Consider the following 27,559-nt stretch of genomic DNA (forward strand, 5'->3'; position numbering starts at 1 on the left):
TACCTCTCCTCCATTTGACAGTCTAAGAAATTTGCTGTCTTTTCTGAGAGGGGGGGGAGGGAGAGAGCACCTTCATTCATTTGCGTCTTTAAGATAGCGTGGAGGCCATTTCGGTAAGAGGAACAGTGTGGAGTACTATTGTTTTTGCAGGGAGGAGCAATTATTTTTTCAGGGGCACAGCATAGAGCTTAGCTATGGCAAAGCATTGGTGGTTATTTTTATTCAGAAAGATTATAATGATGTTATTTTTCAGGGCATGTGCTGCAGAAGACCGGAGAAGAGAGAAGTCTGCAGAGACGAGCTGTAAATGTGGATTCATTTTGGAGTCAGCCACATGAGAAAACAGCGATTGGTAAGTGAATTATCAGAGACCTTACACTTCACTAACATTTAGACAAGTTTAGGGAAATCAAAAACTACCACAGTGCTTCTTTAATTGCAGAAAAATTAATATATAAATGAGGGCACTTTCGGTGCACCATTGGTGCGGTCTTAGTTTGGGTGCACCGTTGGTGTGGTCTTTGCTTGGGTGCATGGTTATGGCCCCATATTTGCATATTAAAGCCAGTCTTGTCTTTACTGACAGTGTTCCATTGGTAAAAGTGAGTGCTGTCTAAAATCAGCTCCCAAGTCTGCGCTTGCGAACTGACACTGGATGAGTGCTGCAGCGTGCTTCAAGTGTCAGTGTGGGTGCACACAATGTGGCTGCCCTTTTAACGGCTTCAGTAAAGAGGAGGGTTGTTGAATGAGCAGACAGCATGTCCTCCCATATCACTAGGCCCCTCTCATCCTCACTGAAGCAATTTGCTTGCTACTTTTCCAAGTGGCACCCACAGCCACATTGTGCACACCCGTGCTGACACTTGGACTAGTTTGCTGTGTTCATCCAGTGTCAATTGTTATTGCAAGCTCTGAACACAAAGTAGTTTTAGACCACTTACTAAGTGATCGCTATCAATCAAGACATGGTAGTAGTTTTTATATGCAAATATAAAGGGATAAGGCTGCACCAAGGCATAGCCAATGCCAAGGGTGCACCAAAACCACCTCATTTATATATTAAAAAGTAGATTTTTCAGCAAATATTAAAAAGGTGCTGTCCAGTCTAGAACGACAAGTCTGCAGTCACTCTGTGTGACTGCAGGCTTGTAAATCCTCCAAGCGCACACACTGTGTGCTGCAAGGATTTCTCGGTAGAACCCAAAAATCCATCAGTCCAATAATTTTAAATCAAGGGATAAACCCATGTACTATGTATATGTCCACTATAGCAAATAGATTATTAAACAAGGAGAAAATAGGCGGACTTAGAAAAATAAAAGTAGATTTTATTCATACCAAGCTTAAAAGATTGACACAAACAGATCACAATAAAAGTAGCATAGAAATTATGGACATACTATGCAGACATACAAAACAAAACAAGACAAAAATTCAAGGTGTTAGCAGTGACGTATAAATGAGGTGTACACACAAAGGCTAAACGGACAAAGGTGTGGTGGAACCGTGCCTTTTTGGACAAATATATACAAAGAGGATTGGTCCCTAGAGGACTAAGGGGTACTTTGCACGTTGCGACATCGCTAGCATCAGCTAGCGATGCCGAGCGCGATAGCACCTGCCCCCGTCGAACATGTGATATGTGGCGATTGGTGCCGTAGCAAACATTATCGCTACGGCAGCGTCACATGCACATACTTGCTCAGCGACGTCGCTGTGACTGCCGAAATATCCCTCCTTCAAGGGGGAGGTGCGTTCGGCGTCACAGCGACGTCACCACGACGTCACTATCCGGCCGGCCAATAGAAGCGGAGGGGCGGAGATGAGCGGGACATAACATCCCGCCCACCTTCTTCCTTCCGCATTGCCGGCGGGACGCAGGTAAGGAGGTGTTTGTCGCTCCTGCGGGTTTACACACAGCGATGTGTGGACCTGCAGGAACGACAAACAACATCGTACCTGCGGTCGAACCGACATTATGAAAATGTCCGACGCTACACAGATTACCGATTTTCGACGCTTTTGTGATTGTTTATCAGCGCATCTAGGATTTACACGTTGCGATGTCGTTACCGGCGCCGGATGTGCGTCACTAACGACGTTACCCCCACGATATTCCGGATACGATGTTGCAACGTGTAAAGCCCCCCTAAGGGTCCAGGTTTTTCCCTCCTTTGAGGTCAGTGCTAACTCTTTTCGTAAAAAATGGGAATATTTGGCTGGTGTCTGCTCCAAGGGCTTCATGCAACTGCTCTGTGAATTGAACAGCACTACTGTAAATGAGATTGAGCTAGAGATGGAAACTATCTATCCTTCCCTAAAACAGGATCTTTCTTCAGAAGCAATTAAAACACTAAACGAAGAAATAGATGCTGAGTATCTTAAATGTGAGCGGGAGATTGAGCATAAACAAATAAAGAAATTTCAAAGAGATACGGAAGATTTCACATCCAATAGAGCCTATAGATGGAAATCCCATAATATTCGATCACGACCTGTGTCTACAGTCATGGCCAAAGGTTTTGAGAATGCTTCAAATATTAATTTTTACAAAGTCTACTGCTTAAGTTTTTCTAATGGCAATTTACATATACTCCAGAATGTCATAAAGAGTGATCAGCTTAACAGCAATTACTTGCAAAGTCAATATTGGCTAAGAAAATGAACATTAACCCCCAAAACACATTTCAACATCATTGCATTCCTGCCTTAAAAGAAGCAGCTAACATTGTTTTAGTGATTGTTCCATTAACACAGGTGTGGGTGTTGATGAGGACAGGGCTGGCGATCAGTCATGATTAAGTAAGAATGACACCACTGGACACTTTAAAAGGAGGCTGGTGCTTGGTATCATTGTTTCTCTTCAGTTAACCATGGTTATCTCTAAAGAAACACATGCAGCCATCATTGCTCTGCACAAAAATGGCCTAACAGGGAAGAGTATCGCAGCTACAAAGATTGCACCTCAGTCAACAATCTATCGCATCATCAAGAACTTCAAGGAAAGAGCTTCCATTGTTGCCAAAAAGGCTCCAGGGCGCACAAGAAGGACCAGCAAACGCCAGGACCGTATCTTAAAACTGTTTCAGCTGCGGGATCGGACTACCAGCAGTGCCGAGCTAGCTCAGCAATGGCAGCAGGCTGGTGTGAGTGCTTCTGCACGCACTGTGAGGCAGAGACTCTTTGAGCAAGGCCTGGTTTCAAGGAGGGCAGCAAAGAAGCCACTTCTCTCCAGAATAAACATCAGGGACAGACTGATATTCTGCAAAAGGTACAGGGAGTGGACTGCTGAGGACTGGGGTAAAGTCATTTTCTCAGATGAATCCCTTTTTCGATTGTTTGGGACATCTGAAAAACAGCTTATTCGGAGAAGAAGAGGTGAGCGGTACCACCAGTCTTGTCTCATGCCAACTGTTAAGCATCCTGAAACCATTCATGTGTGGGGTTGCTTCTCAGCCAAGGGAATCGGCTCACTCACAGTCTTGCCTAATAACACAGCCATGAATAAAGAATGGTACCAGAATGTCCTCCAAGAGCAACTTCTCCCAACTGTCCAAGAGCAGTTTGGCGCCCAACAATGCCTTTTCCAGCATGATGGAGCACCTTGCCATAAAGCAAAGGTGATCACTAAATGGCTCATGGAACAAAACAGAGATTTTGAGTCCATGGCCTGGAAACTCCCCAGATCTTAATCCCATTGAGAACTTGTGGGCAATCATCAAGAGACGGGTAGACAAACAAAAACCAACAAATTCTGGCAAAATGCAAGCATTGCTTATGCAAGAACGGACAGCTATCAGTCAGGATTTGGTCCAGAAGTTGATTGAGAGCATGCCAGGGAGAATTGCAGAGGTCCTGAAGAAGAAGGGTCAACACTGCAAATATTGACTTGCTGCATTAACTCATTCTAACTGTCAATATAACTTTTTGGTACTCATAATATGATTGCAATTATATTTCTGTATGTGATGTAAACATCAGACAAACACAATTAAAAACCAGAGGACAACAGATCATGTGAAAATATAATTTTGGTGTCATTCTCAAAACTTTTGGCCATGACTATAGATCTAGTTCAGCCTCGCGGTCAAGATCCAATTCATTTAGATCTTTTACATCATCTGAAGATTTAAGAGAGGGGAGCTGCACTCTAACCAAAAGAGGCCACTGGAGGCGCACAACCACATTTACCTCAAACTTGGTAAAGTACAGAAAGAGAACCACATGACCACTAGACAACAAAGTAAAGCCAATGAATCAGCACTACAGGTGATCAATTTATCATCACACGTGCTTTCTGAGGCACAATTGAGTGTGCTTTCTAGGGGAATGACTTTCTCTCCAACAAATGGATTTGATTGTTTTGTTGCTCTCAAAGACCTCCACATCTTCTCTAGGCAGCTTCTACTAAAGAAACTTCATAATAAATCAGTGGAAGATTCACCTTGTACCAGTGAGACAGAAAGGGAAGCATTGGCGATATTGGAGGAACTCTTAGGTGAACAGATTATAGAGCAGCAAGATATGTTTCCAACTAACATCTTGCCCAGATCAACTAAATTTCCCCCCTTGTCCCCAAGTCCTCCAATTGAAATATTCACCAAAATTGTGACTGAAGACCTGAGAAAAATACAAACTAAACGACGCTTTGATAATATAATGCATACACAATGGGTGGCCTTAAACCAACTACAAGCCATGGATGATGTTGTATTAAAAAATGCGGACAAGGGGGGAAACATAGTGATCTGGCCAAAAACACTATACGAAAAGGAAGTATACAGACAGCTAAGAGATACTAAAACCTACTCCAAATTACACTTCTGCACCCTCTTATCTTTTTCTCATCTACTGCAGGTAATTCTCACCAAGGCTTTTGAGGAGGGTCTCATCACCAAAAAGGTGATGGAAGGTTTAATAGTTACATATCCTAAGATACCCACCCTTTACATTCTGGCGAAAATCCACAAAAATCCCCTCAACTCCCCAGGACTTCCTATAGTCTCAGGGATTGGAGGTCTATGTGAACCTGTTCGCAAGTTCATAGACTATTACCTAACACCCCTGGTGGAAACACTCTCCTCCTACATTAAGGACACCACGGACGTCCTGGGGAGAGTTGACGGGATCTTTGTGGACAAAGACACCATTCTAGTCACAGCAAACGTCGAATCTCCTTATACCTGCATAGATCACTCCCAGGGTCTGCAGACGGTCCGTTTCTTCCTCAGATGAACCAGCCGGGACAGCCATTTTTGTGACCTAATCCTTGAGCTGCTCGACTTCGTTCTGCATCACAATTTTTTGGTTTTTAAAGATAATAATTATCTTCAATGTCGTGGCACTGCTATGGGAGCGGCCTGTGCGCCTTCGTTCGCAAACCTCTTCCTGGGCCACTGGGAGTGGGGTTTGTTTGGTGTCGGAGGCCCGCAGGCCGTGTCCCATATCCAGTGCTGGACAAGATTTATAGATGATATTTTTATTTTGTGGCAGGGCCCGCTCAAGCAGCTCAAGGAATTTATGTCATCCCTCAACCAGAATAATTCAAATATTAGACTTACATTTAAATTTGACCAACAACAAATCGACTTTCTAGATATCCAATTGATAGTAGATCAACAGGGAGCAATTCAGACAGATGTTTTCCGAAAATCAACCTCTGTCAACTCCCTATTACATGCCTCTTCATCCCATCAGTATTGAACCATCAAAGCTGTCCCGGTGGGTCAATTCCTGAGTATGAGGCGGATCTGTTCCACCAGAGATTTGAGGTTCAAGCCCGTGACTAAAGGCCGCTTTACACACTGCGATATCGGTACCAATATCGCTAGTGTGGGTACCCGCCCCCATCTGTTGTGCGACACGGGCAAATCGCTGCCCATGGCGCACAACATCGCCCAGAGCCGTCACACATACTTACCTGCCTAGCGACGTCGCTGTGACCAGCGAACCGCCTCCTTTCTAAGGGGGCGGTTCGTTCAGCGTCACAGCGACGTCACAGCAGCGTCACTGAACCGCCGCCCAATAGCAGCGGAGGGGCGGAGATGAGCGGGACGTAACATCCCGCCCACCTCCTTCCTTCTGCATAGTGGCCGGGAGGCAGGTAAGGAGAGCTTCCTCGTTCCTGCGGCGTCACACGGAGCGATGTGTGCTGCCACAGGAACAACTTCATTACTGCTGCAGTAACGATATTTGAGACTGGACCCCCATGTCACCGATGAGCGATTTTGCACGTTTGTGCGTCACAAATTCCGTGACCCCAACGACAACGCATTAGCGATGTCGTAGTGTGTAAAGCCCCCTTTAGAAACAAGATTCCTACAAAGGGGTTATAGTAGGTGGAATGTAAAGGATGGATACAGACGAGCCAAACGGACTCCCAGAAACCATCTTTTAGAACCCTTCCTTCAAAAAAAGCAGGATGAGACTATTAGGTTTATATCAACGTTCAATCACGAATGGTCTACCATCAGGGCCATTCTGAGCAAGCACTGGTCAATCTTGAAAATGGAACCTTCTTTACAGTCACATTTATCAGATAGACCATTAACGACCTCAAGGAAGAGTAAAAACTTGGGAGATTTGTTCACCCAAAGTCATTTTATTCCTAAAATCACCAGTCCATTTGGTCCCAGGGAGCCACTACGGGGCTGCTACCCCTGCGGTCAATGCCTGGCATGTGCCAATATCCTACGTTCTAACTAATTTAATACAGCAGATGGCACACGTGTTTTCTCTATCAAGGATTACATCACATGTAAAAGTACACACGTGGTGTATTACGCCACGTGTGACTGTTCCAAGATCTACATAGGGTTAACATCCAGAGAACTCAAAGTGAGAGTTCGAGAACACGTGCGGGATATAGGCGCAGCCAAAACAACCAGAGATGTCACTACCCTAAAAACTTTACCCCGTCATTTCAGGGACCATCACAACTACGACACTAAATCCCTCAAGATAAGGGGCATTAAGCGGTGGTAACCTTAAAAAAAAATCTTAGCCCAAAGAGAGGCATACTGGATAGTGACCTTTGGCACCTTTGTACCAAATGGACTGAATGAGACATTAGGTTTTGCCCCATTTTTGTGATATCTTTCCTTGTGCAGTCCCTGTTCTCTGTTTTCCTGGCATCAACTTTAACATTGAATACTGATGCATCACATACATGATGAATCACTCTGCATTTAATATATGAATATCTACCGTAATATACATGCTAATTGATATTCACTATCTTTCTGTATTGGCAGCGTTTTGTATTTTTGATGTACCCTGTTCATCTTCTGCACTGCAATATGAAAATCTTCTCTATAATGCAACACGGTGGGAAATACTGAAGATTCTACATCTCCTGATCTATGTTGGAATGACACCATTGCTGTTGTACCGCTTGATTTGTTTACTCTTACCTTCCATACATGGTGTCTTCACTCCTGTGGGAGAGTGCATTCACGGATCGCAGTGGATGTCCCTCCTTTGCTCCCCTGGCGTCTATTTGTGCTAGCGCACATGCCTGGTAGCCTTGGTGACACGTCCCGGTTGCCAGGCGTGCGCGCAGCTTCCTGACACCGCGGCTGCAAGTGACGGCTCCATGGGTGGTGCGCATGCGCCCGCATGCCCACTGTGATTGGTCCTTTTGAAGCATGTGACCTTTCGTCACCTGGTTTAAAAGGCCCGTGTAATCCACCAGCGAGTATCCCCCTTGATAAAGCGAGCACTAAGACACGTGAAACGCGCGTTGGATGGTCCTGACAGTCCACCCCCTGCAGGTTTACCTTAAAGAGCTGGTTTGTATAACTCTTAATGTTTCAATTGATCGACTCCTTATTGTGTTATTTAATACTTTGAAACAATTGACTTACCAGCTCAATTTACTTATGCACTTTGCCCTGCAGGGGGCTGACTGTTCTTTCTATTAACTTAAGCTGACAATCTATATAGGCAATTCAGCCTTTGTGTGTACACCTCATTTATAGATCGCTACGAACACCTTGAATTTTTATGTCTTGTTTTGTATGTTGCATAGTATGTCCATAATTTCTATGCTACTTTTATTGTGATATATTTGTGTCAATCTTTTAAGCTTGTTATCAATAAAATCTACTTTTAGTTTTCTAAGTCCACCTATTTTCTCCTTGTTTAAAAGGATTTCTCGGTGTCTGGGTCGGGAACGATGGTCATCCCCTTTAAGTTAAACTGATATGACTGTTATGTCCCCAATATAAATGTTTATGCACTTTAACTGGCATTTGGGTGACAGACTTCCTTTAGGTAAGCTGAAAAAGTATTTTAACCAACAAACAAACATTTTGACTGTGCATCTGGTGATTTGATAGCCTGGTTAGTTAGACGAATAATCAGTTTCCGATTATTGGCAGCATTGTCGATCCACCTCAAAGAGTAACTAAACTTTTAGGAGATTTTTTATTTTTCATGTCCACTAATTCTGAGCTGATTGGTCGGGAATATGATCCAGAGACCCTCAACCACAACTGAAAAGTCCTTTTAGAAGAGCGCACACAGCACACAGCGGATGCAGTTGAAATCATAGTCCTGTCTGCTAAGCTGTGCACTTCTAAGAGGTCTTTTGAGCATTCTATGGGGGGGGGGGGGTCTCAGGACCTAGAGAATCACCAATGTGCTCAAAATTAATGGACCTAAAACAGATGATCTCTCTCAAATCAGTATGGTGGTTGTGGTTCCTGTATGGTCCAAAGTCTGATGACTTTGGCTAACAAGAACTCCTAGTATCTCCTTACCTTGGTTAAAGACATACTAGGAGCTGCAGTTTCATGCAATATAAATTGTATATTGGGCTGGCGGTGGTTCTGGTGATTTAGTTACAACAGTGGTACTATTTATATAGTCGAGAATTGAGATTGATTCTGGTGATGAAGTCACGTACCGATGGTAGTTATGGTGATGTAGACGTGTATCGATGGTGGTTCTGGCACGGTAGTCATTTAGATGTAGCAATATTTAAATTTATTAGACTTGATATTAGATCTTTATAGTGCAAGTGTGCCAGAATAACAATATGACTATCTCAATGAGGGCATATGTCAGCTGAACAAGTATTTGACTAATGCCCCTATACACTATATCATTTGGCTGGCAGCTATCTTGCCTGATTCTCCTATACTGTACACATGAGTGCTCACTTTGTTGAGTGATCTTGTGTTCGCTATGAGAGAGGCGCTACTAGACATCTCTAGCAATCTGCTCATCTTTTAGATAACAAAAGGATCCGTAGTCCAAAATCGGACATGCTGGGTAGTAATCTGCCTAACAATTATTAGAATGTCTGCGGAACCTTTCTATCTCTGGGTTCTGATAAGTTTCGTCTGTATATGAGGGCCTTAACTACTATCTGAAGGGTATGTGAACTGTTTTAAAGGTATGTGTACACAATGTATTTTAAGCTGGAAAACAGTTTACGAGACACTTGCGTTGTTTTTTGTTTTTGTTTTTTTTAAATTTGCTTCTTTTCTAACATCTTTTGGCTTTTGTTTTTTTAGTGAAATTATATTTCCTAGCTGCAGCCCAAAAAATGGTTAGGCTACCTATTTTAACCACTTGCTGCCTTTGAAAACCTGAAGCTGGTAAATCAAGCTCAAAAGACTGAACATATGTGCAGCAAGTGCAGCTATTCATTCCTTTACCGTCTACGTAGCACTATTTTAAGCGTGTAATAGAGTAGATCTGCCTTAAATAGATATCGTTTCCATATACTCATAGTTTCATAGTTTGACTTGTCAATAAGGGGTGTGCCCACTTAAGTGCCTGGGGAAATATAAACGCCAAAAGCGGGATAGATAGATAGATAGATAGATCCTGTAGATTTTAAGCCCACAAGGGCAGGGTGCTCTTCTATCTGTACCAGTCTGTTACTGTTAGTTTATGAATTTAAATTTGTATTTTTATGTAACCACTTCTAATGTACAGCACCATAGAATCAATTGTGCTCTAAAAATAAATAAAATATTTTAACAGTGTTTAATATACATTTCTTCTTGCTAAAAATTCAAACCTGGTACATCCGTGGTACGTCCATCCAGTCACTTGGTAGCTGCACAGAAGAGCACAGGTACCTACGTAGATGTGGTTGGCATGTAGGAAGGTAAGCAGACAGGGCCAGTAGAAAATTGGCAGTAGTACGTATATTGAGCTCCTGCCGTGTATAAAGAGCAACCTGTATAGACCAAATAATTATCAAGTCAGCTCCGAAACAGATGATCATAACCCACTTTTTGCTTCCCTGCAGTTTCCCTTGGTAAATATTGTCTGATACTACAACTAATGAAATCTTCTTACCTTCAATATAAATTCTGGATCAAGTTGTGCAATGTCTTCACACAAGTTCTTAATATCAGCCCGGGTAGTGTCTGATGAATCAGTGAACTTGGGTGAATTTACCAGTGAGCAACATACAGCAGAAAGTAAAGCCATCTGTAAAATACAGAGTGAAGGTCATAGTAGGAAAAATGCAACAAAATACAAATATTACGTGAACTCTGAAACAGAACTGGTTACTAGTGCCACAATGTATCACATTCATTGGATACAGCATACATCGGCATTATAACAGTTTTAATGGCTATACCTATTCCTCATCATCCTTACAGGCACTGACGTCAATCCTTTTAAATGTGCCAACGTATTACATGTTGGCTGCCAGTATTTTATTCATGTGTAATAATAAACAAAGTGTAAACACATAAAACTCAATTATTCTATAACTGGATTTTGAAAATGTACCAATGGTTTCTTTTTTTTCTAAATAGGCTCTAAATAATGTGCCAATTAATTAATTTCCAGATTTATCTTTACAGGGGTCATAAGACAACCCCCCTGTCTGTGTGCTCGGGGCCTCATAAATGAACAAAAAGTGAGAGCCACTGTATCCACAGCTCCTGGTTTGGTGTAGCCGAGCCTTTTTTTGTAGTGCAAGGATGGTCCGTCATCTGAACGGTCAACATCTGTAAATTCCTATAAACAGTGTGTAAAATTGAGGACTATTCTCTGTGATAATAATTATCATTATTTAACTTTTCACCAAGTTATCGGTGTTTATATTAGTAATATAGTGGAACCTTGGATTATGAGCATAATTGGTTGTGTGCTCTTAAACCAAGTTACTCTTATATCAAAGCGACTTTTCCCATAGGAAATAATTGAAACGCAGACAATTCGTTCCACAACCCAAAAATATTAACTGTATTTACACAAACTTATTACAGCAATACATAATGTACTGTATTTATAAAAAATTGATTACAGTACAGCAATACAAAATACTGTACAGTACAGTAAAAGCATATAAAACAGATTAAACTGTACGTTAGCTTACAATAGAATTGTTTTTGTGTGTGGGAGGTAGAGTATAAGCAATGTGCTGTACTGGTTATCAATAAAAAAGTACAGTACTCTATCCACAAATGCAAATTGATAGATATGCTATATAGTATATCCTGTACAATGGTATACTGTTTACAGTATACGGTACATATGTGCAGAAAGTAACCTCCAGAGCGGGTCAGAGAACGGGGAAAGGATGGAACCAGAAGTGTGCACAGTGAGTATTTACTCTTATTGCAAAGCAATGCTCTTAAACCAAGTTGCAAATTTTTAGAAATCTTTGCTTGTCTTGCAAAACGCTCTCAAACCAAGTTACTCTTAATCCAAGGTTCTACTGTATTAGCAATATAGATATATTCCTTAAAGGGAATCTGTCACCAGGTTTTTCTCCCTAATCTTAGGGAAGCATAATGTAAAGACAGAGATCCTGATTCCAGCAATGTGTCACTCACTGTGCCGCTTAGTGTAGTTTTGATAAAATCACTGTTTAATCAACAGTAGATTATCATTAGAGGACTACTTGGCGTGCTCAGGTAGTCCAGCATATTCATGAGCTCTGTATAACTGCTAGATCTGCAGCAGAGAAAACATTGATTTTACCACAATGACAGCAAACAACTTAGAAAGTGACACATTGCTGGAATCAATGTCTGTCTCTACGTTATGTTGCTCTCAGATGAGATAGCAAAACCTGCTGACAGATTCCCTTTAATTGTGACTTACCATAGTATTCAATTTGTTTATAAAAAAATACTGACTGCATATGACTGTTTGAGAAGAACATCAGGTTGGCAATCCTTGTGTCACTGTGCTATTTTACACGTCTTCTGCAGTGGAAATCTCTGGTTGACCTTGACTTTCACCTTAAACACCAACTCATTGCGGAGGGTGCTGGAAGTGAGACCTAGGGTGATCAGCCAATACACTCAGGGACTGCACTCTGGAAGAGGTTGCTACCTCTCATTGAAAAGAAAGCAACTTTGAAAACATTTTGGCTTTTTACAATGATGACAAGGGGGCATGCTGCACATCTAGAGGAAAGAAAATGTAATCATACTCCCAAATGTAAATTCTTTACCGTAAGAGCAGTGAGGCTATGGCACTCTCCATGTAATAGTTGATCCACTACAGAAGTTCAAGGATACCTTTATTGAACAATATCTTATTACAGGTTATGGATACTAGATTCTGTGATGGGACATTGATTCAGGGGACTACTAGTCCAAGGGACTAGTCCGATTGGCATATATGGAGTCGGGAAAGAATTTTACCCCCTAATAAAGGGCAATTAGCATCTACCTCACTGGGTTTTAGCTTTCCTATAGATTAACATGTTAGGCTGTGGATAAATTTGATGGACCTATGTCTACCTTCAACCTGAAAAAACTATGATACTCAATAACTTTTTGGTAATAATTTAGTACCATAGCTAGGAACCAGGAATATAGAGCTCCAACATCCATAGACATATATTATGAAATTAAATACATGCAATATCTCACTGACCTTCTTCTGCTTGACTAAGTTGTCTGAATTTTCAATATCAAGAATGGTGGGCTTTTTCTCCATATGTTTTATTTTTTTAGGGGCAAGGCTTTCACTTTCTGAAGGTTCAGGAGATTGTGATGGCCAATACTCCATGGAAAGCTGTGATGGAAAAAAACACACAATCTATAAGCTTTAACATATCAACTTGTCCAAATACCGCCACAAATTTCTAGGCGTTACTATACCTCAACTTGTGGCACAGATATTTCACTGGACTGTTCCTCTTCGTAAAGGGATATAGGTAAACATGTGTTATCTTCCACATCTCCTTGTAATTCAAGCTCTTTTGTCGCACCATCAATTAAAGAGGATTGCAGTTCTGAAGTTATTCTACCATGAATGGTAGGCTTAATCACAGTACTCTTGCTGGATTCTTGTAGATTCATAGAAGGAAACATAGTATTGCTTGAGCAATGCATAGAGGCTTCAACATTAGGTATCAAAGTAGAATTAAGTTTTGTGGTCACATCTGTAGGTAAAGGTGACACAAAGATTTCATTTTGCTTAGTAGACAATGTGATTCTTGAAGTATCAAACTGAGTAGTGGAAGAGGAATTAGGAGATGCATCCAACTCGGTAGACAAGGAAGAGAAGGAGCTTACTTCACATTTAGTGGACAATAAAATGTTGGAGATATGGGTAGAAGAAGCAACTTCAGATGTTAGACAATTATTGGTGGACAGTAAGGTTTTAGAAACTGGTGTTGAGCTTATTAGGCCTGAAAATGATGTAGATAAAGGTTTGTTGTCTAAAGATGAATGAGAGGTCATAGAAGAGCCGCTGTTTAGAATAGAGTTAAAGGTGGATGAGAGGTTTGATGCTGACAAGGATTGAGGAGACAGCTTCAGACTACTAGATAAAATGGAATTAGTGGTCATAAGAGGACCAAGAGGTTTTTTTTCCCAGGATGGTTGAAGCAATTCATTTGTAGGTGCACGGAGTTCCATCTTAGATTGAATAGTTGTCCCCAATCGATCAGAACCAGGCAAGGTTAAAGCAAGTTTTCGCCGAGACTGTGATAGCTGTCTCGTCCCACGTAGGCCAGTATTCTCCAGAGGAGAGCCAAAGTCAGAAGAAGGCATGGTGCAAGTTCTGAACCTAAAATAGGAACATACCACCTATATCAATTGACAATATAAAGTACATGTGGCAAGAAAACATCTATTTACTGCATTTATGAATGCCTATTATTTATCCAATCCCTACACAATGATACATCTGCACAACCTACTAGGTAAGAAAGCTTAAGGTACCGTCACACTAAGCAACATCGCTAGCAACATCGCTGCCGAGGCACAACTTGCTAGCGATGTTGCTGTGTGTGACATCCAGCAACAACCTGGCCCCTGCTGTGAGGTCGCTGGTTGTTGCTGAATGTCCTGGACCATTTTTAGTTGTTGCTCTCCCGCTGTGAAGCACACATCGGTGTGTGTGACAGTGAGAGAGCAACAACTGAATGTGCAGTGAGCAGGGAGCCGGCTTCTGCGGACGCTGATAACCAATGTAAATATCGGGTAACCAAGAAGCCCTTTCCTTGGTTACCTGATATTTACCTTCGTTACCAGCGTCCGCCGCTCTCACGCTGTCAGTGCCGGCTCCCTGCACACATAGCCAGACTACACATCGGGTAATTAACCCAATGTGTACGCTGGCTAGGAGTGCAGGGAGCCAGCCCTAAGCGGTGTGCGCTGGTAACTAAGGTAAATATCGGGTTGGTTACCCGATATTTACCTTAGTTACCAAGCGCAGCATCGCTTCCACGCGTCGCTGCTGGCTGGGGGCTGGTCACTGGTTGCTGGTGAGATCTGCCTGTGTGACAGCTCACCAGCAACCCGTGTACTGACGCTCCAGCGATCCCTGCCAGGTCAGGTTGTTGGTGGGATCGCTGGAGCGTCGCTTAGTGTGACGGTACCTTTAGAAAAGACTTAACAGGTTACAGTTGTTTCAGTAAACTTAGGCTTAACTGATAACCAATGCATATTTATTCTGCAGCATGCTATACAGAAATGAGCCACGACTTCGGAGGAGAGTCACCATTAGTTCTGCCTAGGATCCTCCATTCACAATCCTTGGGCATGAATTACATCCTTTATGGTTTATGGTAGGACTAAGGGCATTCTTCGCGTGAAGTAGATTGTACGGAAGATAGCTTGGTTAAAGGGAACCTGTCACCTGAATTTTCGCTATGAAGTTAAAAGAATCCCCTTCAGCAGCTCTTGGGTTGCATCTAGAAAGGTTCCTGTTGCTACTGGCCCCCCTTTCAGACCTAAATAAACACTTTATAAAATCATACATTTTGGTATGCTAATGAGCTTTGCTGGCCACAGGGGCGGGCTGTATTGCGTCCGTTATTCCCCCTCCTGCCACTGTTCACCGTCCCCCAGTGTTGATTGACATAGATGAGGCCGCCGCCCTCATGTTACTCAGTGTTCCTGAAGTCTCGCGCATGCCCAGTGGCACTATCGCGGGACTGAGCACTGTTTAAAACGCGAGCGCCGGTGATCTTATTGCGCATGCGCGAGATTATTGGTGGCTACTTGGATGACTCTGGTGATGACAATGTCATCACTAGCGTCATCTAAGTAGCTGCCCATAATCGCACTCCTGCACAATAACATCACTGGCGCTCACAATTTGAAGTGTCCAGCGTTAGTGCCACTGCGCATGCGCAAGATTATGGGCGGCTACCTGGATGACGCTAGTGATGACATTGTCATCACCAGCGTCATCCAAGTAGCCGCCCATAATCCCGCGCATGCGCAGTGGCACTGTTGCTGGACAGCACTGTTTTCAAATCGCGAGCGCCGGTGATGTTATTGTGCATGCGCGAGATTATGGGCGGCTACTTGGATGACGCTGGTGATGACATTGTCATCACCAGCGTCATTCAAGTACCCACCCATAATCTCGCGCCTGCGCAATAAGATCACCAGCGCTCACGATTTGAACAGTGCTCAGTCCCGCGATAGTGCCACTGGGCATGCGTGAGACTTCAGGAGCACTGAGTAACATAAGGGCGGCGGCCTCATCTATGTCAATCAACACTGGGGGACGGAGAACAGCGGCAGGAGGGGAAATAACGGACGCAATACAGCCTGCCCCCGTGGCCAGCAAAGCTCATTAGCATACCAAAAGGTAAGATTTTATAAAGTGTTTATTTAGGTCTGAAAGGGGGGCCAGTAGCAAGAGGAACCTTTCTAGAATGCATCCCAGGAGCTGCAGAAGGGGATTCTTTTAGCTTCATAGCGAAAATTCTGGTGACAGGTTCCCTTTAAAGAATATGAGACAGGACTAGTCTGGGTATTTCAAAGGCTCTATGATAATGCTGCTACCAGCATATAAATACTAGTGTGTGTCTATACAGGACTGCATGATGTAGGGGCAGACAGCCTGATTCCGTGATGTAACACTTACTGGTCTACTTGGTGTAGTTTGGACAGAATCCTTATTTTCTCAGCTGTAGATGTAGCAGAGGTCAGAGTGCTGAGCTATGTATAACCCTGCCCACACCACTGATTTTCAGCACAGCAAGCTGTCAATTAGTAGTGGTGGAGGGGTTACACAGATTAAGATGGTCAAGCATGCACACCACCAGAAGGCCTCTAATGATAATCTCCTGCAGATAAAACACTGAGGGCCCGATTAATCAAGACTGGGTGCACACCTCTTCATGAATCTGGAGAGCCTGATTAGCAGCGTGGGCCTCCATGCACTAAATCAAAAATCTCCAGTCAGGTACAGAACGCCACAGCTCGTCATGAATGAGATTATCTGTGGCGTCCCGTCCCTATGTTATGCTGCTCTCAGATTAAATAGCAAACACCTGCTGACAGTTTCTCTTACACAGATACCTTTATAGCAGTGGAAGCTAGGTTTTTCACATACAGAGCTTTAAATCTGCTGGTACTCAGCGTTTTAAGAAAAAAGGGTCATTGCTTTTCTTTTTTTCCTACCATCCCCAATGTCTCCATAGCACTGAGCCATAGGGAACCCCCACAGCCCCATAGAAGTGTCACCTATAACTGAACACGACGGCCATACAGATTGCAGGTTGGCACCTGGATTCTGGTCAGATCTTCACTTTCACACAGGAATCATCAGAAGTGGCATGGCTCTTACTGTGGGGAGAATTGTGCGTCTCCTAAAGTATCTATAAGATATGTCATCATGGTAGCACTGGCCATCAATAAAGTATTCTTCCATCCTAAAGCCAAGTATAAATCTCCACAGAGACTCCCCTGGGCATGAGATGCACTCTCCTAGAAATGGTGTCCACTAGTGATGAGCGAGCATGCTTGTCACTACTCGGTACTCGCACGAGTATCACTGTACTCGGGCTGCTCGGCGGGGACCGAGTAATCTCGCGATACTCGTGCTTTACTCGTGGTCTTCATTTCTGCATGTTGGCGCTCTTTTGAGAGCCAGCCCTCATGCAGGGATTGGCTGGCAGACCACTGCAATGCCACAGCCCTGTTAGTTGTGGAATTGCAGTGATTGGCCGGCCTGCACAGCGTCACCGAGCCTTTATATAGGCCGGCGCGCTGTGCTCTGCTCACAGCTATTCTGACAGTGAGTGTAGGGAGAGTGTCGCTGATTCAGGGAAAGCTTTGCGGCCCTTTATAGTTAGTTCCGGAGCAGGGCTGCAAACAGTGTGACCAGAAGTCCTTCTCAGGACTATTCTAGTTGTATACAGGCAGGCAGGGTATAGCCAGGTCGGAGTACAGTAGCAGAGTCCTTCTCAGGACTATTGTTGCTATATACAGGCAGGGTATAGCCAGGTCGGAATACAGGCTAGTGACCAGAAGAGTCCTTGTCAGGACTATTGTAGCAGTATACAGGCAGGCAGGCAGGGTATATATAGCCATTCCTAGTGGTGACCGTATACCAGCCTTCATCATATCTGGGGCTGGTGTACACAGTGTAAAACAGTCCAGATAGTGTCAGACTTCTCAGTAATTGTCGCTCCTAAAAACCAGTTAGGTTCTTATTGCGTCCGTGCTTGCATTTAAAAACAGCACGTGTGTGGCAGTCGGTGGCAGGGTACAGGTGCGCGTTTTGCACAAACTATTATATAACGCACAAGTCTAGTGTATAATACACGTCAGTCAGCAGTGTCTGATAGTGTCAGACTTCTCAGTAATTGTCGCTCCTAAAAACCAGTTAGGTTCTTATTGCGTCCGTGCTTGCATTTAAAAACAGCACGTGTGTGGCAGTCGGTGGCAGGGTACAGGTGCGCGTTTTGCACAAACTATTATATAACGCACAAGTCTAGTGTATAATACACGTCAGTCAGCAGTGTCTGATAGTGTCAGACTTCTCAGTAATTGTCGCTCCTAAAAACCAGTTAGGTTCTTATTGCGTCCGTGCTTGCATTTAAAAACAGCACGTGTGTGGCAGTCGGTGGCAGGGTACAGGTGCGCGTTTTGCACAAACTATTATATAACGCACAAGTCTAGTGTATAATACACGTCAGTCAGCAGTGTCTGATAGTGTCAGACTTCTCAGTAATTGTCGCTCCTAAAAACCAGTTAGGTTCTTATTGCGTCCGTGCTTGCATTTAAAAACAGCACGTGTGTGGCAGTCGGTGGCAGGGTACAGGTGCGCGTTTTGCACAAACTATTATATAACGCACAAGTCTAGTGTATAATACACGTCAGTCAGCAGTGTCTGATAGTGTCAGACTTCTCAGTAATTGTCGCTCCTAAAAACCAGTTAGGTTCTTATTGCGTCCGTGCTTGCATTTAAAAACAGCACGTGTGTGGCAGTCGGTGGCAGGGTACAGGTGCGCGTTTTGCACAAACTATTATATAACGCACAAGTCTAGTGTATAATACACGTCAGTCAGCAGTGTCTGATAGTGTCAGACTTCTCAGTAATTGTCGCTCCTAAAAACCAGTTAGGTTCTTATTGCGTCCGTGCTTGCATTTAAAAACAGCACGTGTGTGGCAGTCGGTGGCAGGGTACAGGTGCGCGTTTTGCACAAACTATTATATAACGCACAAGTCTAGTGTATAATACACGTCAGTCAGCAGTGTCTGATAGTGTCAGACTTCTCAGTAATTGTCGCTCCTAAAAACCAGTTAGGTTCTTATTGCGTCCGTGCTTGCATTTAAAAACAGCACGTGTGTGGCAGTCGGTGGCAGGGTACAGGTGCGCGTTTTGCACAAACTATTATATAACGCACAAGTCTAGTGTATAATACACGTCAGTCAGCAGTGTCTGATAGTGTCAGACTTCTCAGTAATTGTCGCTCCTAAAAACCAGTTAGGTTCTTATTGCGTCCGTGCTTGCATTTAAAAACAGCACGTGTGTGGCAGTCGGTGGCAGGGTACAGGTGCGCGTTTTGCACAAACTATTATATAACGCACAAGTCTAGTGTATAATACACGTCAGTCAGCAGTGTCTGATAGTGTCAGACTTCTCAGTAATTGTCGCTCCTAAAAACCAGTTAGGTTCTTATTGCGTCCGTGCTTGCATTTAAAAACAGCACGTGTGTGGCAGTCGGTGGCAGCGTCAGGCTCCACGTTGTCCCTGGATAGAGACGTGCATGAGGGCCTCAAAACATTGTTCCCATTGCAAAGGAGTGGGTCTCCTGTCGTTGTAATGTCCATTCTGCAAAGAATGGGCGAAAAAATTTACCACTGGGGGTATACCTGAAACAAAGGCCTAAGTATTGCAATTTGTAACGGTCATCATCATGGTGGCGCATGAGGAGAAGGAGGAGCAGTCCAGCGATTAGCCAAACTCCAGAAGTGTGTACCCATGGGTGAGTGGAGGTACATGGCAAACTTTAAATTCCGCTCTCATTTGCTGGTGGTGTGGTGAAGTCTGGCCCAATCCAACCCTTGTTCATCTTGATCAGAGTCAGCTTGTCAGCATTTTCAGTTGACAGGCGGGTGCGTTTATCTGTAATGATTCCACCTGCGGCACTAAAAACACGCTCTGACAAAACGCTAGCAGCAGGGCAGGCCAGGCCTTCCAAGGCGTAGAGAGCCAATTCATGCCACGTGTCCAGCTTGGATACCCAATAATTGTAAGGCACAGAGGAATGTCGGAGTACAGTTGTTCGATCTGCAAGGTACTCCTTCAGCATCTGGGCAAACTTAGGATTTCTTGTGGCACTACCCCGCACCTCAGGGGCTGTGGTACGTGAGGGGCTGAGAAAACTGTCACACATCTTAAAGACTGTTCCCCTACCTCTGGCGGATTGGACTTGTGCCTCTCTCGGCTGTACGCCTCGGTTGTCCACTGATTCATGACCTATGCCGCTAGCGTTTTGTGAGGGGAATGCTTTGCCTACTTCCGTGACTATGGCCTTCTGGAACTGCTGCATTTTGCCTGACCTCTCCGCCTCGGGAATAAGAGACATAAAGTTCTCCTTTTAGCGTGGGTCTAACAGTGTTACCAACCAGTAATGATTGTCGGCCAAGATGTTCTTAACGCGAGGGTCACGAGACAGGCAGCTTACCATAAAGTCAGCCATGTGTGCCAGACTCTTAACAGCCATCACTTCAGTATCCTGACCGACACGATGACTGAACATGCTGTCCTCCTCCTCCTCATCATCTACCCTGTCCTCTGGCCAGCCACGCTGAACCGAGGATATGACTGCATGTCATATCCTCAATTTGGCCAGAGAGTTGCTCCATGTCTTCATCCTCCTCCTCGTCATAGTCCTCCACTGCACGTTGTGATGAGACGAGGCTGGGCTGTGTGTTATCATCACCCACACCCACTACTGTTTCTTGCTGAAACTCATCGCGCTCCGCCTGCAATGCATCATGTTTGTTTTCTGAGCAGAGACCATTTTAGAAGGCAGAGAAGCGGTATGGTGACGCTAATAATGTCGTCATCGCCGCTCACCATCTTGTTGTAGTCCTCAAAGTTTTGGCGGATGGTGCATAGGTCGGACATCCATCTCCACTCCTCAGGTGTTATGTGTGGAGTTTGACCCATTTCCCGACGGCTTAGGTGATGCAGGTACTCAACAACTGCCCTCTTCTGCTCACATATCCTGACCAACATGTGCAGAGTTGAATTCCAACGCGTGGGGACATCACACACCAGTCTGTGTGCCGGAAGATGCAAACGGCGTCTTAAGGCGGCAAGGCCGGCTGAAGCAGTAGGTGACTTTCGAAAATGTGCAGACAGGCGGCGAACTTTTACCAGCAGATCAGACAGCTCTGACTATGACTTTAGAAACCGCTGAACCTCGAGGTTGAGCACATGGGCCAAGCATGGAACATGTGTCAGCTGGCCTCGCCTCAAAGCCGCCACCAGGTTCCGGCCATTGTCACACACCACCTTTCCTGGCTTTAGGTTCAGAGTTGTGAGCCAGTGATCTGCCTGCTGTTTCAGAGCTGTCCACACCTCTTCTGCATTGTGGGGTTTGTCACCTATGCAGATTAGCTTCAGCACTGCCTGTTGCCGCTTCGCCGAGGCAGTGCTGCAGTGCTTCTGTGTCGCCCTGGACAAGCCAGGGGCCACAGAGCACAACACTTAAACACCCCACACTCCCTGCAGGCATATCATAGTCAAAACACAAAATCCTTGTTGCCTTCCCCAGGGGCTGTTGTCCACACCAGGGTGTGGAGCCAGGCGGTTGGTCTCCACCCACCGAGGAGGAGGGAAAACACAGGCAGTGAGAGTTAAGCTAAGGAAGTGGAAGGAGGAAAGTAGTAGAGAGGAGAAAAGTGACAGCAAAGAGCCTGAAGTTGGTCCGGGTGTGTGGCCTGGACAGGACAGCAAGGTTGGCAGGATGTGGTGACCGTCTGCAGTGGAGGCCGATTGGAGTCTGCCGTAAGGACCGTGGACGGGTGGTGACCCGGCCGTACCGGACCGGTATACAAAGCGAAGCCAGCACCATTGGCAGAGGACTTTCGGATCCCGGCAAGGCTTGGTGTCGCCGTGAATTTGCCAAATCCGTTATTGAAGGGGACCTCAGGGTTTCCAAACAGCCAAGTCCAGATAGAAGGCAACCGTACAACCGTGAAGGGGAGACACAGCCACCGGCAAGGGCAACCGTCTCCCAGGGCCAGCGCCTGTGGGCAAAAGGGGCTCCTCCGGCCCATATCCAGGTCAGGGAGCGGGTTACCGTTGGGAAACCATCACTACCAACACTTAACTTCGGTGCAGGGAGAGACAGTCATCACTAACCTGCAGGGAGGAACAACCGCAGCCGTCCGAGTGACCTGTCCATCCAGCCACTTGTTTTACCCTGAACTGTGTCATCATCATTGGGCTGAGTGAGTACCTCCGTGCCGTGCGGCACAGCGCTGCCCCTGCGACCATGCACTTCATCAGGCCCCGCAACCCGCCTGTCATCCATCTCTACCCCATCACCAGGCCCCGGGACAACCAACCCCCCTACCCACGTAGGGGAGAAATAACAACAAAGCTGCTCCCTGTCACAGGCTCCCGGGATCCCCGTCCAGAGCAGCGGTGGTGTCCACACAATCACCACAACCGTGGGTGGCGTCACGGACAATATCCCCAAAACACAAACCACCCCTTTTCACTCACGGGCGAGTAGCGCCGCTCGAGTCCCCGGGATCCGGCCATCGCTCGAGCCAACGAGCAGCAGCAGCCGTAGAGCTGCGTCAGCCGGACCCGAGCAGTGGGAGAGCGCACCGTCCCCTCCTCCGCCAGCGACACTTACAGCTTGGGACTGGTGTGGAGGGTAAAGTGGATCAGGATGCGCAGGAGGAGGAGGAGGCTGAGGAGCATGACATTCCGGAGCTGTAGAGTGTGTGTGAAACCCTGACTGAGGTAGGGCCTGCAAAACTTGGTGTGTGAAGGACGTATTCCGTCCCTCGCTCAGACTGGGTCCCAGCTTGCACAATATTAACCCAGTGTGACGTCAACGAGATGTAGCGGCCTTGCCCACATGCACTTGTCCACGTGTCTGTGGTTAGGTGGACTTTGGCTGAAACAGCGTTGTTCCGGGCACGTGTGATGTTTTGTGACACGTGGTTAGTTATGCAATGCGGGGACGGCACACAGGGAGAAATAGTGTCGGCTGTGGACCGAGTAACGTGGGACAGCTGCCACCATCAGTTCGCGGAATGCTTCTGTCTCAACCAGCCTAAAAGGCAACATTTCCAGCGCAAGCAGTCGCGAAATGTTAGCATTTAGAACTGTGGCATGTGGGGTGTTGGCAGTGTATTTGCGCCTGCGCTCAAAGGTTTGCTGAATGGATAACTGAACGTTGCGCTGGGACAAGGACGTGCTTGATGATGGTGTTCTTTCTGCGTAGGCAACTGCAGGTGCAGGAGTGGAGGAGGCTTGTTCGCAGGCAGCATGGACAGGGGATTGGCTCGCATGCACAACCAGCGAAGACGTAGCAGTGACATCAGCAAGCACTGCTCCTCGACTCTGTTGTACTTCCCACAAAGTCGGGTGCTTGGCTGACATGTGCCTGATCATGCTGGTGGTGGTCAGGCTGCTAGTTTTGGTACCCCTGCTGATGCTGGCATGGCAGGTGTTGCAAATGGCCTTTTTAGAATCATCTGGAGCCAACTTAAAAAACTGCCAGTGTCAGAGTTCCTGGTTTTCCAGTTTTCTTTTGAAAGAGCTTGCCCTTTGTTAACATGGAGTTTTCTGTTATGTTGCCCTACTTCCTGTCCATCTGTTTAAAAGCCGCCCCTAAAGCTTAGTCCAGTGCCTGAGTATACTGCTTCCTGTGTGCTCCTGCCCTGCTGCTTTTGGTTCCTGATTGTTATTCGGATCCTCTTGGAAAACAACCGACACCGACTCTGGACTTCATCTGGTATCATCTAGCTGTACCTGGACTCCGTTTGCCGTCTTTGGTCGGAACTTCTGCCCGGTTCCTTCCGTTTAATACCACTCTGGACTCACATCACGTACAGACATTTTTCGACTTACCTATTGCCCTTTTGTGTCCCGGCTGCTGCGCATTTAGGGCTTCTGGGGTGATTGCCAGACAGTCCCTGTATAGGGGTTTGCTGTTGGTGGTCTCCCTGGGGGAGTCCGGTGCGCGGTACCGGGAATTCCCTTTCGCTCAGTCCCTGGAAGGTATTTCCTGTATTTATGTTCTACTGTGTTTTTGTTCCGTTTATGTACATATTTGCTGGTTGCATATTATAAATGTCTTGCACCAAGAACTCGTCTCTGGTTGTCATTGCCCTAACGCAATCGAAATCCTCAATACATACAATAGTATTACAGCCAGACTCGGGAAGACCTAACATTTGTACAGGCACCTTGTGTCGTGTTGTTCCGGGGAACAGTTGACTGACGTCTGCCTGGGGCCACCACTCTGCTTCTTACTGCCTGTTGTGATGCTACGCCTCCCTCCCCCTGTGCACTGCTGTCCTCGCTCTGCATATCCTCCTGCCAGGTTGGGTCAGTTACTGGATCATCCACCACGTCGTCTTCCTCTTCCGCACCCTGCTCCTCCTCCTGACTTCCTGACAATTGTGTCTCATCATCGGCCACCCCTTGTTGAGACACGTTGCCAACTTCGTGAGAACGTGGCTGCTCAAATATTTGTGCATCTGTACATACAATCTCGTCATGGCCCACTTCAACAGGAGCTGGCGAGAGGCCAGAATTTGTGAATGGAAACGTGAACGAACAGCTATTCCGAGTGTCCAAGTGTGGGATCAGTAATGTCCGTGGACGTGTACTCGGCCTGGTGGTAGGAAGGAGGATCAGGTTCTGAAATGTGCGGTGCAGTATCACGGCTACTGACACTTGACCGTGTGGAAGACAGAGTGTTTGTGGTGGTGCCAATCTGACTGGAAGCATTATCCGCTATCCAACTAACAACCTGTTGACACTGGTCTTGGTTCAAGAGGGGTGTACTGCTGCGGTCCCCAAGAATTTGGGACAGGACGTGCGAGCGACTAGATGTGGCCCTTTGTTGTGGCGAAATTAGAGCTTGCACACAACCTCGGTGTCTGCCTGCACCACCATCACGTCCACTTCCTTGTTCGTTGACAACGCCCTTGCGCATTTTGCAATGCTGTGCTGATGTGTATTCACTAGACTTGTGTGTTATATCCAAGTTTGTGCAAAACTCACACAAATGCAGCGGAAAGCTGCCACCAACAGGCACACACGTGCGGTTTTTAAATGCAAGCACGGAGGCACTAAGAACCTAACAGGTCTCTATCCAGGGACAACGTAGAGCCTCCCAATGTTTGGCTTCCCTGCCTAAGGGCTATACTATAATACACCCACTTCCTTCCAATGGGCACTTCAGGTTTACAGGCCTTCATGCACGTCTCTATCCAGGGACAACGTGGAGCCTCCCAATGTTTGGCTTCCCTGCCTAAGGGCTATACTATAATACACCCACTTCCTTCCAATGGGCACTTCAGGTTTACAGGCCTTCATGCACGTCTCTATCCAGGGACAACGTGGAGCCTCCCAATGTTTGGCTTCCCTGCCTAAGGGCTATACTATAATACACCCACTTCCTTCCAATGGGCACTTCAGGTTTACAGGCCTTCATGCACGTCTCTATCCAGGGACAACGTGGAGCCTCCCAATGTTTGGCTTCCCTGCCTAAGGGCTATACTATAATACACCCACTTCCTTCCAATGGGCACTTCAGGTTTACAGGCCTTCATGCACGTCTCTATCCAGGGACAACGTGGAGCCTCCCAATGTTTGGCTTCCCTGCCTAAGGGCTATACTATAATACACCCACTTCCTTCCAATGGGCACTTCAGGTTTACAGGCCCTCATGCACGTCTGTATGCAGGGGCATTGGTGAACCTCACAATTTAGGACTGCCCTGGCAAAGGAAAATACTACAAAGACTCACTTCCTCAAAATGGGCACATTAGACTCAAGAGGCCTTCATGTACGTCTCTTCTCAGGGACATCGGAGTGCCACACAATGTTTTCACGTAAAATCTTTCATGTATTGATCTCAAAAAGTAACATACACCAGCTCTATCTCACTATTGGGTATGTGCCCTTAACATTTCCGCCATGAAAAATCATTTTGGGGTCATTTTGGAAGGTTTTCTGGTGAGTCCGTAAAAATGGCGTAAAACGCGGACAAAATTGTTCACAGCTGTGACTTTTGAGTGATAAATGCTTCAAGGGGTCTTCCCCATGCTGTTGCCATGTCATTTGAGCACTCTTCTGAGACTTTTGTGACATTTTTAGGGTTTCTCCATGCTGCCGGGAGGTCATTTCACAAAAATACTCGGGTCTCCCATAGGATAACATTGGGCTCGTTGCTCGGGCCGAGTACACGAGTATCTTGGGAGGCTCGGCCCGAGCTTCGAGCACCCGAGCTTTTTAGTACTCGCTCATCACTAGTGTCCACTCTTGTAACAATGAAACAGATGGAACCGGTAGTGATGAGCGAGCAGTACCATGCCCAGAGTGCGAGCAGTCGGAGGCTCGGACGGGATGCACTTGTGTACCGAGCACAAGGAAAGTTAATGCTCGGGTTCCCCATTGACTTCCATTATACGCAGCACTCGAGTCCAGCCCATCCGAGCGTCTGACTGCTCACTACGAGTACAGAGCATGGTAGTGCCCACTCATCACTAGTAACCACCAGTAAACTAAAAAAGTGTGCAGCGTGCCAATCATCTGGGCACAGAGCAGCCATGTCCCCATGTGCCGGGCTCACACTTGGGGTCACGCTACCCGCTGAGCCCATCCCCCCTGTCAGTCCCTATGAGGACTGGGAACAGAGGGGACTTTGCCACTTCTCCATGGTCCCATTCTGCTGAGCTTCTCCCCATGTAATCTCCATGTCCACCACTAGAGGGCAGAAGGTTAACTGGTACAGGCTGCAATGGTGCAGGCTATGCTGCATCATTACTGAGCTGAGAAGGTCGGGAACTTGTCAGTCCCTATGAGGACGGAGCGCAGAGGGGACTTTCCCGCTTCTCCTCCATGGTCCCGCTCTGCTGAGCTCACCCCCCCTGTAATCTCCATGTCTACCACTAGAGGGCAGCAGATTAGCTGGTACAGGCCGCCGTGGTGCTGGCTATGCCGCATCAGTCCGGAGCTGGGCAGGGCGGGGACCCGTCAGTCCCTGTGAGGAGGGGGCTTTCCCGCTTCTCCTCCATGGTCCCTCTCTGCTGACATGAAGCGCCCGCCGCCATTACCTATAGTGTGCGGCACCTGTCACCACAGACCGCGCTCCACGATACACAGTCACACACGGGCAGCTGATGCGTGGATCGTCCTCGTCACTCGCTATTTCCTGCTTCCTGCTTTCTCCACAGCCAATCTCACACCCACACGAGAACCACAGGTCATATTTCTATCGGAACGTCCATTTTGGCAGTAAAGATTACACGTGCCTGTAAAGCCTTCCCTGCCCTGAGGAGATAAAATGGCTCTGTATACCACACTTATGGGAAAATGTCAGCAATTCCAGCTTTTTTATTTTGCTACTGGTATTTTGGGGGAGATGATTTTTTGAGTCTATGACTAAATCCAAAGACCAATGTTTGTTCCTAGGGAAGATTATCAGCACCACCGGAGTGTCAGGGCAGGTCACACTGCGATGGCTGCCGTAAGCGCACTATGACTGGCAGTCCTCTAAAGGCAATCTGCAGGGTTTTGCATGAGGCAGGGGATTATACAAATTGTCCCTCCAGTGAGGAAGGAAACACACTCGAGCGCCACCTATTGGAAGTATCAATCCTAA

At 46.1% G+C, this 27,559-nt stretch overlaps 1 protein-coding gene across 1 annotated transcript in view; it reads right to left on the bottom strand.

The window, feature by feature from the left end:
- Positions 1-27,141, bottom strand: part of TEP1 (telomerase associated protein 1) — a 119,149-nt gene extending 92,008 nt beyond the window's left edge. The window contains exons 1-5 of the mRNA XM_075319906.1: positions 27,012-27,141; positions 13,095-14,007; positions 12,868-13,008; positions 10,318-10,452; positions 10,034-10,195 (exon numbers count right to left, since the gene is read on the bottom strand). Of these exons, the coding sequence (XP_075176021.1) occupies positions 10,034-10,195; positions 10,318-10,452; positions 12,868-13,008; positions 13,095-13,991 (1,335 nt within the window). The 5' untranslated portion in view covers positions 13,992-14,007; positions 27,012-27,141. The remainder of the gene's footprint in view (positions 1-10,033; positions 10,196-10,317; positions 10,453-12,867; positions 13,009-13,094; positions 14,008-27,011) is intronic.
- Positions 27,142-27,559: the final 418 nt, after the last annotated feature.

The sequence above is a fragment of the Anomaloglossus baeobatrachus genome, chromosome 1 (assembly GCF_048569485.1).
Source record: "Anomaloglossus baeobatrachus isolate aAnoBae1 chromosome 1, aAnoBae1.hap1, whole genome shotgun sequence".
Classification (NCBI taxonomy): Eukaryota; Metazoa; Chordata; class Amphibia; order Anura; family Aromobatidae; genus Anomaloglossus; species Anomaloglossus baeobatrachus.